General features: G+C 39.9%; 1 protein-coding gene across 1 annotated transcript in view; it reads right to left on the bottom strand.

Annotated features, from left to right (window-relative positions):
- The window catches only part of SDCCAG8 (SHH signaling and ciliogenesis regulator SDCCAG8), a 158,029-nt gene that overhangs the window by 1,021 nt on the left and 144,201 nt on the right, over nt 1–12,807 (bottom strand). The window contains exon 17 of the mRNA XM_065401267.1: nt 8,434–8,560. Within this exon, the coding sequence (XP_065257339.1) occupies nt 8,434–8,560 (127 nt within the window). The remainder of the gene's footprint in view (nt 1–8,433; nt 8,561–12,807) is intronic.

Here is a 12,807-nt window from a genome sequence, read left to right as displayed (position 1 = left end):
TGGGAGCCAAACAGATTCTCTCTGATAGTTGGGTATGGACAAAGCTCAGCATTATTGCTGGTTCTCCTGATTTGGGAGCAACAGGAGTTCAGAGCAGAAGCCAGACTTTCAAAACTGGGAGCTTAAATGCCATGATTAGGTACCTACTTTAGTGGCCTTTCAAAAGTACTCAGCACTTTTAGAAATCCGGCCACTTATGTAGGTTTGTAAATAGGGCCTTTGGACCCTAATTTTGGGCTCCTTGTTTTGAAGCAGTTTATTTGTAAAAGATATGCTATAGTTCAAACAGAAGTTAAGGACTTCAGGCACGAATTACTGGCTGTAGTGCTATAGCTTGTCATATCAGACCAGCTGATCATAATTGTCCCTTTTGGCCTTTAATCGGTCAATGAAGATCACTGCCTGAGAGCATCTTAGACAGTGAGTGGTGTACCAAGCAATTGACAATATTTAACCCATTTGCAGTTATGTGAGAGACAATTGCAAAGAACATGCTTCGAATTTCATGAGAGGAAGAAATAGAAAGGGAAATCAGAAGGCCCTGTTACTAATTAAATTCAACCTGTATCAGAGAGAGGGGATTGAGGAGTTAAAATTCTCTGCTGGACTGTGGGACAAATATTTTCAAAATAATTATTTCTAACTTAAAACTTCCAGAACCTTCATTACAACATTGTGAGCAAGTTGCTATAATAAAATAACACTGTGCCACCCTCAGTCATAAGGCAACAGCTAATATTACTTGTAAAGTGTGTAGTTCACACTGACCACTTTCTCCAGCATTTAAAACCTCTTAACTTGTGATAGCACCTTCTACAACGTGTTAAGCACCTGATTGGTACTAAGAGCCCTCAAGTCCCATTCCTTGTGGTAGCTGAACAACTGGCAGGACTGGCCTTTTTGTTAAATCAGTAAAATAACAAGAACTTGTCCAGAAAATGTAAGAATATTTCTGTGGAAAAGATTTTCAGAACACTCTAGGCCAGGCAGCATCTTTAACATTAGACACTTTTGTGTCCCTTGAATGCTAAGAATAAGGGAAATATTAACATGGGGTTAGAGTGTAATGGAATTAACTTTAAGGCAAATACCAAATACGGATGCTGAATGTAGTATTCAGTTTTTGTTTTCCCCACTCTTGTAACTGGATTAAAGTGTAACTAGCCATTTTAAAAACTTGGATTCAATTTGCAGCACAAAAAGTAGTGTATACTTGGGAATATGAATACAGGTAGCTTGGCATTATCGGTACCAGTGTGACTACGCTGTCCAAGAGTGAGATGATTTACATGTCAAATTACATGTAAACCAGGGCGGACAAGTGATTAAAAAAATTAACAGCACAATTAATTGCACTATTAAACAATAATAGAATACCATTTATTTAAATACTTGAAAATGTAGAAAACATCCAAAAATTTATTTATTTCAGTTACAACACAGAATAGGAAGTGCACAGTGCTCACTTTATAGTTATTTTTATTACAAATATTTGCACTGTAAAAACTAAATAGTATTTTTCAATTCACCTAATACAAGTACTGTAGTGCAATCTCTTTATCGTGAAAGTTGAACTTACAAATGTAGAAGTATGTACCAAAAAATCTCCATTCAAAAATAAAAATGTAAAACTTTAAAGCCTACAAGGCCAATTAGTCCTACTGCTTGTTCAGCCAATCACTCAAACAAACAGGTTTGTTTAAGTTTGCAGAAGATAATGCTACCTGCTTCTTGTTTACGTCACCTGAAAGTGAGAACAGGTGTTCTCATAGCACTGTTGTAGCCAGCGTTCCAAGATATTTACATGCCAAATGCACTAGAGATTCATATATCCCTTGATGCTTCAACCACCATTCAAGAAGCTGTGTCCATGCCGATGACAGATTCTGCATAATAACGATCCAAAGCAGTGCGGACCAAGGCATGTTCATTTTCATCATCTGAGTCAGATGCCACCCGGAGGAGGTTGGATTTTCTTTTTTGGTGGTTCGGGTTCTGTAGTTTCACATCAGTGTTGCTCTTTTAAGACTTCTGAAAGCATGCGCCGCACCGTGTCCCTCTCAGATTTGGAAGGCACTTCACATTGGTATCTTCTTCGCATTTTGTCAAATTTGCAGTGAAAGTGTTCTTAAAATTAACTGCCTGTGCTGGATCATCATCTGAGACTGCTATAACATGAAATATATGGCAGAATCCAGGTAAAACTGAGCAGGAGACATACCATTCTCCCCCAAGGAGTTCAGTCACAAATTTAATTAATGCATTATTTTTTTTAAACGAGCATCTTCAGCATGGAAACATGTCCTCTGGAATGGTGGCCGAAGCATAGAAGGGGCATACGAATGTTTAGCATATCTGGCACGTAAGTACCTTGCAATGCCAGCTACAAAAGTGCCATGCAAATGCCTGTTCTCACTTTCTGGTGACATTGTAAATTAAAGGAGGGCAGCAATAGCTCCTGTAAATGTAAACAAACTTGTTTCTCTTAGCAATTGGCTGAACAAGAAGTAGGCTCTGAAGTTTTACATTGTTTTGTTTTTGAGTACAGTTATGTAACAAAAAAACCCCTACATTTGTAAGTTGCACTTTCACAATAAAGAGATTGCACTTCAGTACTTGTATAAGGTTAATTGAAAAAATACAATTTTGTTTATCAAAAATAATATAAGATGAGCACTGTACAGTTTGTATTCTGTATTGTAGTTGAAATGGATATATTTGAAAACGTAGAAAAACATCCAAAAATATTTAATAAAATTTCAGTTGGTGTTTAGTTGTTTAACAGTGCAATTAATTGTGATTAATTTTTTAAATCATGATTAATTTGTTAATCGCGATTGATAGCCCTAATGTAAGTCTGTTCTTAGTTTTCAGATATTTACCTCTATTCATATTAAATACAGCAATTGCTACAATTTTGAAGAAAAAAAGCAGTTTCTGCTATAAGATAACATACAAATTTGAATAATAATCATAGGGACCAACCTTCAATCTTCATTTTAGACCACAAGACAAATGTCTTTTTATCTACCTAAAACCGTATCTATGTAAAAATCTGCACTAAAGTTTTAGTGACTAGTCCTCATTTCTCCTATCCATCCAGGATCCAACCTTGTCCCCATCAGCATCCATGTCTGAGCTTCATGCCTCTATTTGCCTCATGAAATAAAGAGTTAGTGACATTTCAGTTGCACATATTCAAAGTTGCAAATAAAACATGCAACAATAAATTTAGCTGAAAGAGCACTGTGCACAATTTAAAAAAATCAGGTCACACTTTCAAACAATCTGAACAGCTACTGATATATCATAATGGGATTTAAAAGAATTATACATTGAACATTGAGAAATTCAAGTGCCTACGGTACTGGGCATTTATGTTAAAAAATACTCTACTTACTGAATGAAACATTATTATCCATAACCACCCCCATCCCCCTAAAACAAACACAAAAACAAAAACCGCAAACCCATGCCCCACTACTACTGGGCTTTTTTTTTTTATCTTCAAATAGCAACAAGCACTATGGGCTGGTCTACACTAGGGGGTGGGAATTGATCCAAGATACGCAACTTCAGCTACACGAATAGCGTAGCTGAAGTCAAAGTATCTTGGATCGAAGTACCTGGGGTCCAGACGGCGCGGGATCGACGGCCGCGGCTCCCCCGTCGACTGCGCTACCGCCGCTCGCTCTGGTGGAGTTCCGGAGTCGACCGTGAGCGTGTTCGGGGATTGATAGATCGCGTCTTAACGAGACGCGATGTATCGATCCCGGATAAATCGATTGCTACCCGCCGATACGGTGGGTAGTGAAGACGTACCCGAAGTAGCAGCACATCTTTGGGATTAGATGATCAAGGCTCACCTTGCACATTATGCACAGCTAAGATCAGCAATGTTAACCAGCATCATTATGACAGCACCATTATTGGTTACTATTATTTTTTATGGACATGGCAAGTATTTGGTATTGTGATCAATTTAAATATGAAATGTGGCATCATATGAAGTCTCAAAATAGGATCAATAGTGCCATATATTCAAAATTATTGCTTTTGAACAAAATACGAGAAGCTGAAAGGAATTCATATTTATCTGGACTTAAAATATCCAACTTATAACACTGCGCTACAGCCAAAATGCTTCTGAAATAAATGTAGTCAAACTTTACTAATTCTGGGTCACTGAGAACGAAAATGATGCTTAAAATTGTTGATTGGCTCTAGTTTTCAAGATATGCTATTGGGTCAGTATATACGACCCTTGACTTGGGAATGGCGGAGGATAAGTGAGTTATAAAGGGAAGGGATCTCAATTTAAACCAGAAATGACTAAAATACATCTTTGACTGGATCTATGAATAAATCTATGACTGGGTTTGGACAGTACTTGCTTTTTAGGCAAAACAATGAATGATGCAATCTGAAGCTGGTATTGCGTCATACATGATATGAATTGCATCATGTTATTCCTAGAAGTCATGGATGATGCAATCATAACGAAGCTTACATCACTCTGCTGAACAAATTACCCTATATCAGCTCTAGAAATCATACAGTGTCGTGCTCTCTTATTTGTCAGTGTTTGATTTTGCAAAGGGACACATTTCTGTTTAGCCAAAGTGAGCAGAGATGCCTCATACTTGTGTGAACAGTGCAGATAACTTCTGCTATGTTTGTGGTGAAGTGACTTTTGCATCACAAAAGCGCAGTATAACCACTATGGTTAAGAAAGCCTATCACCTTTATTTTGGCTGCAAAATTGGAGATCAGGACAAGAGGTGGGCCCCACACATATGCTGCGACACTTGTGCAACAAATCTTCGCCAGTGGTTGAACAGGAAAAGGAAATCTATGCCTTTTGCAGTGCCAATGATTTGGAGAGAGCCAACAGATCATACCAGCAATTGTTACTTCTGCATGGCGCCTCCAGTTGGGAAAGGTGTGTCAAAGAAGAAAAAGCGGACTGTGCATTATCCAAACATTCCATCAGCTATACGCCCAGTACCCCACGGAGAAGGACTGCCGGTTCCTGAGGCACCACAATCATTCTCACTTGAGTCAGACAAGGAAGAGGATGAAACTTCTGGTCCTGAACCATCAATGTCACAGGACCCACATTTTCTCCCATCCTCCACCTCATAACACAAGGTGAACTGAATGACCTTGTCAGAGATTTGGAACTACCCCAGAGTAAGGCAGAGCTGTTGGGCTCCAGACTACAGCAGTGGAATCTCCTGGCAGGTGATGTTAGGGTTTCCATGTTCCGTGACCGTCAAAAGGATCGTGTCCCATTCTTCTTCATGGAAGGTGATCTTGTAGCCTGCAACATCATCAATGGTGTGATGGCAGCCCTCAACATCGTTCACGATCCAGATGAGTGGAGACTGTTCATTGATTCATCGAAGATGAGTCTTAAAGCTGTTTTACTGCATAATGGCAATGTTTTGCCATCAATTCCAGTTGGTCATGCAGTCCATATGAAGGAAACCTATGACAACATGAAACAACTTTTGAGGTGCATAAACTATGACCAACATCAGTGGCAGCTTTGTGGCCATTTGAAGGTTGTTGCTCTCTTGCTTCATCTGCAGACTGGATACACAAAGTACTGCTGTTTTCTCTGCGAATGGGATAGTCGCGCAAGAGATTCCCACTCCATCAAGAAAGATTGGCCACTCCGACAGTCATTGGAGCCTGGGAGGAAAAGTGTTCAGCATCTACCACTTGTTGAATCAAGGAAGAGTTTGTTACCACCCTTACACATCAAGCTGGGGCTGATGAACTTTGTCAAGGCCATTGACAAAACACAAGCAGCTTTCAAGTACCTCTGTGGAAAATTTCCAAGGTTAAGTGAAGCTAAGATAAAGGAAGGTGTCTTTGTTGGTCCTCAGATTCGTGAAGTTCTTCGAGATGATGCATTTGACTATGCACTGCGTGGCAAGGAAAAGACGGCATGGAAAGCCTTCCAGTTAGTGGCAATAAATTTTCTCGGAAACAACAAGGCAAACAACTACAGGTTGTTGGTGGAAAACCTCCTGAAGGCATACAAAAGCCTTGGTTGCAACATGTCACTAAAGATACATTTTTTGCACTCTCATTTAGATTTTTTTCCACCGAACTGCGGAGCAGTGAGCGACGAGCACGGCGAGCCATTTCACCAGGACATTGCAACAATGGAGGAACGCTATCAGGGCAAATGGAGCCCATCAATGCTTGCAGACTATTGCTGGACAGTGACAAGAGATGCTCCATTTAATGAATACAAGAGACAAGCCAAGAAGCGCTGAGTAGACACTGAATAGGACTAAACGATGTACATAATAGTTTTTTGCCTTTTGTTTCATAATAAATTTTATTTATATAACCCTTTTGCTGATTTTTAAAGTGTTACATAAACAGGACAGGTGAAATATTATCATGTAAAGCAACCATAAACACATGAAAAGACCTAGGTTTACAATTTATGATTAAAACTCTATCTACACAATATACATAGACGTAAAATGTAAAAACTTAAATATGTTAGAAACAGTAGCCAGTTGTTTTAATTGTCATATTTGAATTTAGCACATCAAAATACATAATAAATAGCACATTTTATCTCTGAAGCAGACGACTTCTCAAAAATTGTAGACCAGTGTAATGAATTGTCCTTTGTTTCCTTAAAACATTTGCCTTGTGCACCATACAGTTCTGCTGAGCTATGTTCCTGTTCCCATGGATCCAATGTTGTTTAAAAACACTTCAGCTGGATTATTGAGGTTCTTGTTTTGCAGGAATACATTTTTAAAAAGTCACCAACCTTCTTCCTTCCAAGTCTCTATGTTTGGATGCAGTACTTTCTACTTCACAGAGGTGTTACAACCAATACATTAGACTGAAGTACTTTAAGATCTACTGATGAAAACTGCTAGGTGGTAGTGGTAAAAAGCCTTGACTGCAGCACACATTCCCTATTTTAACAAATGCATCCTTTACAACTGCAAAGCAGACTTTCAGTGGTAACAATATTCAATTTAGTTAGCAGCACAACATCTAGAAGGTAGTCATGGTTGTGTACTGCTGCCCATCTGCTTTCTAACTGAGTGTCTTCCACATCTCAGAGTCCTTAGTGGACTTCAGAGAGTCTCTGGCTCTCCTTGGTGCAGGGTTATTTCACTTTCTCTTAATGCAACATTCTTCAGCTTCTAAAGAGCTTAAACATGAAACACAGTCATTGCCATTAAATTTGCCAACAGATACCATATACAGGTAAAACTAATGTTGCACAGTATTTTATTCTAGATATAGGGAAAATTGGTAACTCGGGTACTCTAGTCAGCATTAAAAAGACAACATTTTCCCATTGTTACCACACTGATAATGTGTGTGGTTTTTTTATTTAGTTCTAGGTTAAAGCATGCTGCTATTTGCCATGTATGCTCTAATACTAGCCTACTTTTTGGTGAACAATAGAATGATTAAAACATTGATTTTCCTTTCACGCTGCAGTTTGGTACTACAAATTCCTCTCCTGGTCCTGTTCATGTTAATGAAAGTCCAAATTTCATGTATGAACTCAGAAACTTGCTTTGTTCATGAGCCAGATGGCTTGGTATCACAGTGATATGGTCGAATCAGTTAATTTACTTAGTCACAGAAACAAAGGCTTAATTATGTGCTAGATTTGGAGACCACGTTTAATTCAGCAGTTCAGTTACAGTTTAAAAAGTCATGATTCTTTTCCTCCTTTCTAAAGTAGTGAATGATTAAAGGGGCAGCATCCAACTTAAAAATCAGTGTCTGAAAAATGTTACTTTTAACAGTATCTTGCAGACTGCACCCCTACATAAGTAAGGCCTTAATCCTGCCACTTCTTGTGCTAGGGTGGACTGCTGTGCCCATACAGAACCCCACTGGGTGGGGTTTTTGCACTGCAACAAGGGAGGCAAAAACTTTTTTTTTTAAACAGGGAAATGAGATTGCAAAACCACAACCAGAGGGTGGGGGTCTCAGGTGCAGGTGTTATACCCTAAAACTAGAGTTTTCAAAATGATTACGTTTCAAGTTGAGAGGCAGTTCTACGTTTCAATACTGTACTACATGCTAATGCTGTTAAACAAGGAATTTTCTGTTGCCTACTATCATCTGATATGAAGGATGAAACAAAGATTTCTGATTGGAATTAATGACACAAGTAGTATTTGTTCTGCTTAGATGCATCTCACAGCATTTTTTTAATTGAGTGTAGGTTGAATAAGGGTGAGGGTACAACTATAAACTGCCCTGCCATCCCTTTTAATCAATGAGTTATTTCTGTACTCTGAAGATTGTGTTTCATGGTGGTTTTCCTTCTTGATACAAGACTTTAGCAAAGTCTTCATCTTTCTTGATGGCTGCAGAACATTTCCCTATGATTTTCTTTTCTCGTTCCCAGTATTGGCATGGTACCTGTGTTCGCAGGAACTGCACCTCCTCTGTTAGCATCTGCCTCTCTCTGAAGAGCTGATTCTGTTTGTTGAGTAACTCCACTAGCTGCTGGGCAGTGGTTTGGCAATGCTTGTCAAGCTGGTGTAACCTGGATAAAACAGATGATAGGATACAGCAGGGCTCTGGAATTTACCACAAGGGCTTTGATATGAACCCGCAAGAGTACAGTTTATATATGACAATAGAGCTCAGCTTGGTCATCATGCTGGAGTAAACTGTTCGGCAGAGGATATTTAATATAGTTCATCTCCATCCCTTAAAGAAGAGCATTTTAAAATGTTTTCACTTTTCAATTAAAAGCCTCAGGGCTAACAAATTAGTTTTGCCATTAAGCGGTATCAATTAAAAAACAGAACCCACGTTCTAGTATGTGTATTTCAGAATTGCATATATCACATTCCTCTCCTACAGGAAAAGGAGTCAACGGGATATTACAGTTCCAGGGCTTCTGCCTTCGGAATGCAACAGAATCCGCATCGCTGCAAACTTCCTACATCAACACTCATCCAGACAGCTAATAAAATCCAAGCTCACCAATTGTGAGATACCATATCCCACCCAACCATACTGCTTTTCACAACCTACACTGAGTCCCAATGCTCTTCACAGGAAGCAACATTCATTTAGCTTCTCCAAATAAGCCTGGTCTTAACTAAAGGGGGGGGGAAGAGATGTTTTGAAACTGGTCAATGAACTTTGAATACAGTGACAGGGATTCCTAGGGGAAGGGTGTAAACAGGGAGTAAATGAGAAGGTGAAGAAGACTGAAAACACAAAAGCTTGGCCTGTAATTAGGGTTGGAAGGATTAGATTTTTGTTGGTAAATGTTGATTTCAACACATACACACAAATGGAAGAAAAAAAAATTCAGTTGCCGATAACTGAAACTTAGAGATAGGCAATGTATGAAAAATGCTGCTTCAGAACTTGCCAAGCGTATCGATAATAGAAAAAACAAGAACCCAATTTACAGCAAAGGCCCCCACCAGGATGGGTGCACCTGGTAAGCACAGCAGTAGACCCAGGCCTCAGGAACTTTTATAACTACAATAACTCCTCTAGTCTACACTGCCAGTCTGTCAGGCGGGATGCCTGTCAGCGCCCTTTTCAGGGAAAAGTGAAAAAGGAAAAATCTGCCATTTCCTGCAGTGAGGTAAGTAAAAAGCAAACAAGCTGGAAGTTGTATTTAAACAAATGCACCTCACTTGCTCAAGTTCATGGATACTTTCCTGGGGTAGTGTTCGGTAAGTTTTATGAAGAATTATGAAAACCAAAAAACCTCCTCAATAAAATAGACTCTAAATGACAAAGCAGATGAATAGAAGGGGATTATTATTTGCATTGCATCAGCTCCCAAAGGTCCTAATCAGAAAGGGGGCATTTCTGTGCTAGGTGCTGTATTAGGAGAAGACAGTCACTGTACAAAATGGATATCAGGAGGGAACAAGTTGCACGCAGGGCCACTATAACAAAGGTAGTAGCATCTGCCTACCTAAGGTGTGATACCTATATGGCAGGTGATATCTGAAAGCAGACACGATACGGCTCAACAATAAAGTCTTGAGTATAGCCAGAGCATATGCTATTGGAAGTGTTACATCTACAGTTACCTGGCCAAAATAATGCATGAAGGGCTTTCATATTGAGGTTAGACACTCAGAACCTATGTTCATGAAACACACAACTACTGTAGTATTCTGCACAGGAACACTAGTGCCGCATACAAACAGCTCCTCAGATAATCTGAAGAGCTCATATCCATTACTGTACTAGTGCTTGCAGGTTGGGTGGGTCCTGTGTGTTTGTTTTTTGTTCGAAGGAAAACGTAAATGGACTCCTTTGTCATATCTGTTTACATTTATACAGCTGGGTGCCATTAACAACTGAACCCTTCCGTGGGTAGCACTAGAGTGAAATACTGTGGTATCTCAGATGCCGCTGCAGTAACTGGGAGTAAATGCTGACCTTCCAACTGGGGCCATTGCAAGTACAGTGTCTATTAACACCCAACATAAGAATGGTCCTACTGGGTCAGACCAAAGGTCCATCTAGCTCAGTATCCTGTCTTCAGACAGTGGCCACTGCCAAGTGCCCCAGAGGGAATGAACAGAACAGGTAATCAAGTGGTGATCCATCCCCTGTCGCTCATTCCCAGCTTCTGGCAAACAGAGGCTAGGGACACCATTCCTGCCCATCCTGGCTAAAAGCCATTGATGGACCTATCCTCCATGAATTTATCTAGCTCTTTTTTAAACCCTGTTATAGTCTTGGCCTTCACAACATCCTCTGGCAAGGAGTTCCACAGGTTGACTGTGTGTTGTGTGAAGAAATACTACCTTCCCCCCTAAACAATCAGCACTTCTGACAAACCCTACAAAAACAACCCCTTACCAGAGTGCATGGAAGGAGAAAACACAATTTTGTAAGAAAACAGATCTACATGCCCAGCTTTTAAAAGGTCATTAGACATTTATTTTTTGAATAATGATATCTTGGCAGTTCCTTGATGATCAAATGAATTAGGGGGGAAATACTGATAGAGATGTTACCAAGATGGGTCTGACCCAACACCCCAAAGCCAAGCACCCCATAACACTGGGGGAGCTTGGAACCAGATCGGAACAGGAGAGCTGACCCCCACCTTAGGATAAACTGAACCAAAACCCTAGAAACGATCACCACCGAATGTAGATGAAGTTTAGTGGCTTGGGCCATGGATCCAAACTTTGTGGCTTAGGTCTTTTAATTCCAAGTTCTTCACGGTAGGGTGATTGTTGCTAAGGGCCTGCATATTTATTGTGCTAGGCTTGCAATTAAGCCTAACTTTAAACGTGATTTTAATGGGACTACTTACACACTTAAATTTAGGCATGTGCTTAAGTATCTTGGTGAATCAGGGCTCACATGAATGAAAGGACAACATAACCTAGGCTGAACTCTGGCTACACCCCTAAACTACCTCTAATGACAAACACAAGATGGAATTGAAAGTTTCTATACAGTAATTCTGTCATGTACTTTATTATCTCTCAACTGAGGTGTAAAATAAACCGACTGAACTTACATACATCAGCTCTGCATGTGGCCACCTTGCAATATATACGCTTTTAGGAACTGCCCTGTTCAACTTTGGCACTAGTAAATGCTTCCTCAGCCGAGGCTGAAAAGAACACTTTCTTCATAATAAAAGTTGCACAAAACCAGGTTGAAAAGAATAAGACAATGCGAGAGGACTATGCCAAAACCACATTTTCCAATCTGCTATGTGCCATAATATGACCCCCCCCCCCATACTACTGCAATAGTGCTGCTGCACGGCCGCATTTCAGACCACATGGTCCTCTTGGTGTGGACTATATTGCTATGTATTTAGCAATGTCTATTATCATGTTAGCCCATGTGCACATAGAGCTGATTTTACAAGCTGTATTACTGCATACTGGAGATCAGAAAGAAGCTGTAAGCGCAACCCAGCAAGCTACAAACCCTGACAGCTGGTTTTAAGCTGCCAACTAAGTGAACAAAGAGACCATTTGATAGTATAGAAAGTGCTGCTAATTACAGTCTCACACCTTGTATAACTTCTAAGGCATAACACATTAACACACAAGTTCACTACTGTATATATTTCTTTACTCTGGTTGTGTGATTTCAGGGACCTAGAAATTGTGTCCTTTTTGTGTAAACAGATGCAGTTACTCTTCCAGAAGCAATATATCACTTCCAGTGTAAGAGAGGAAGCAATGTCTACTGTGAAGCAGTGTAGTTATAGAGGATATGACACCAAACTGGGGAAAGTTGACAGCTGGGTTCTATTCCCTGCTCGGTCACTGGCTCACTATGTGACTTGAGGACAGTCATATAATCTCTCCCTGCCTTAGCACACCCAGCTATAAGGTAGGTATTTACTCCTTTTTACAAAGCACTTCGAACTCTTCATCCAGAGATTCCCTATCAGTGCTAGGGAGTTACTATTATAAATTACTTTCTTCACAGTGACACAGCAAAGGAAAACTTTAAAGAATCACCTATTAGTTCTGTCCTACCCCTTTAGCGTCTTGAGGTCTAGAAACCTTTTTGACTCCAGGTTCCTAAACTCTAATAGTGCTAAGGGCCTGATCCAACTCCTACCAACTTCAAGATAAATTAAAATAATAAACTGAACTTGGACTGATTTATAAATATTCCATAAGGGGTACCACCTCTCCTTTGCCCTAGTGCCTTGACATGTTTTAAAAACATGGTCCCCGGGGCACTCCTTTACTCAATAATTAACATCACCAGCTAAGCTCTACAACCCCCCCATCAGCATCCTCCCAGACCCTCACAGCAAAG

This window comes from Emys orbicularis, chromosome 3 (genome assembly GCF_028017835.1).
Source record: "Emys orbicularis isolate rEmyOrb1 chromosome 3, rEmyOrb1.hap1, whole genome shotgun sequence".
NCBI classification, from domain to species: Eukaryota; Metazoa; Chordata; order Testudines; family Emydidae; genus Emys; species Emys orbicularis.
Note: the sequence above shows the minus strand (reverse complement) of the source record. Positions and strands in the feature narration are given on the sequence as shown.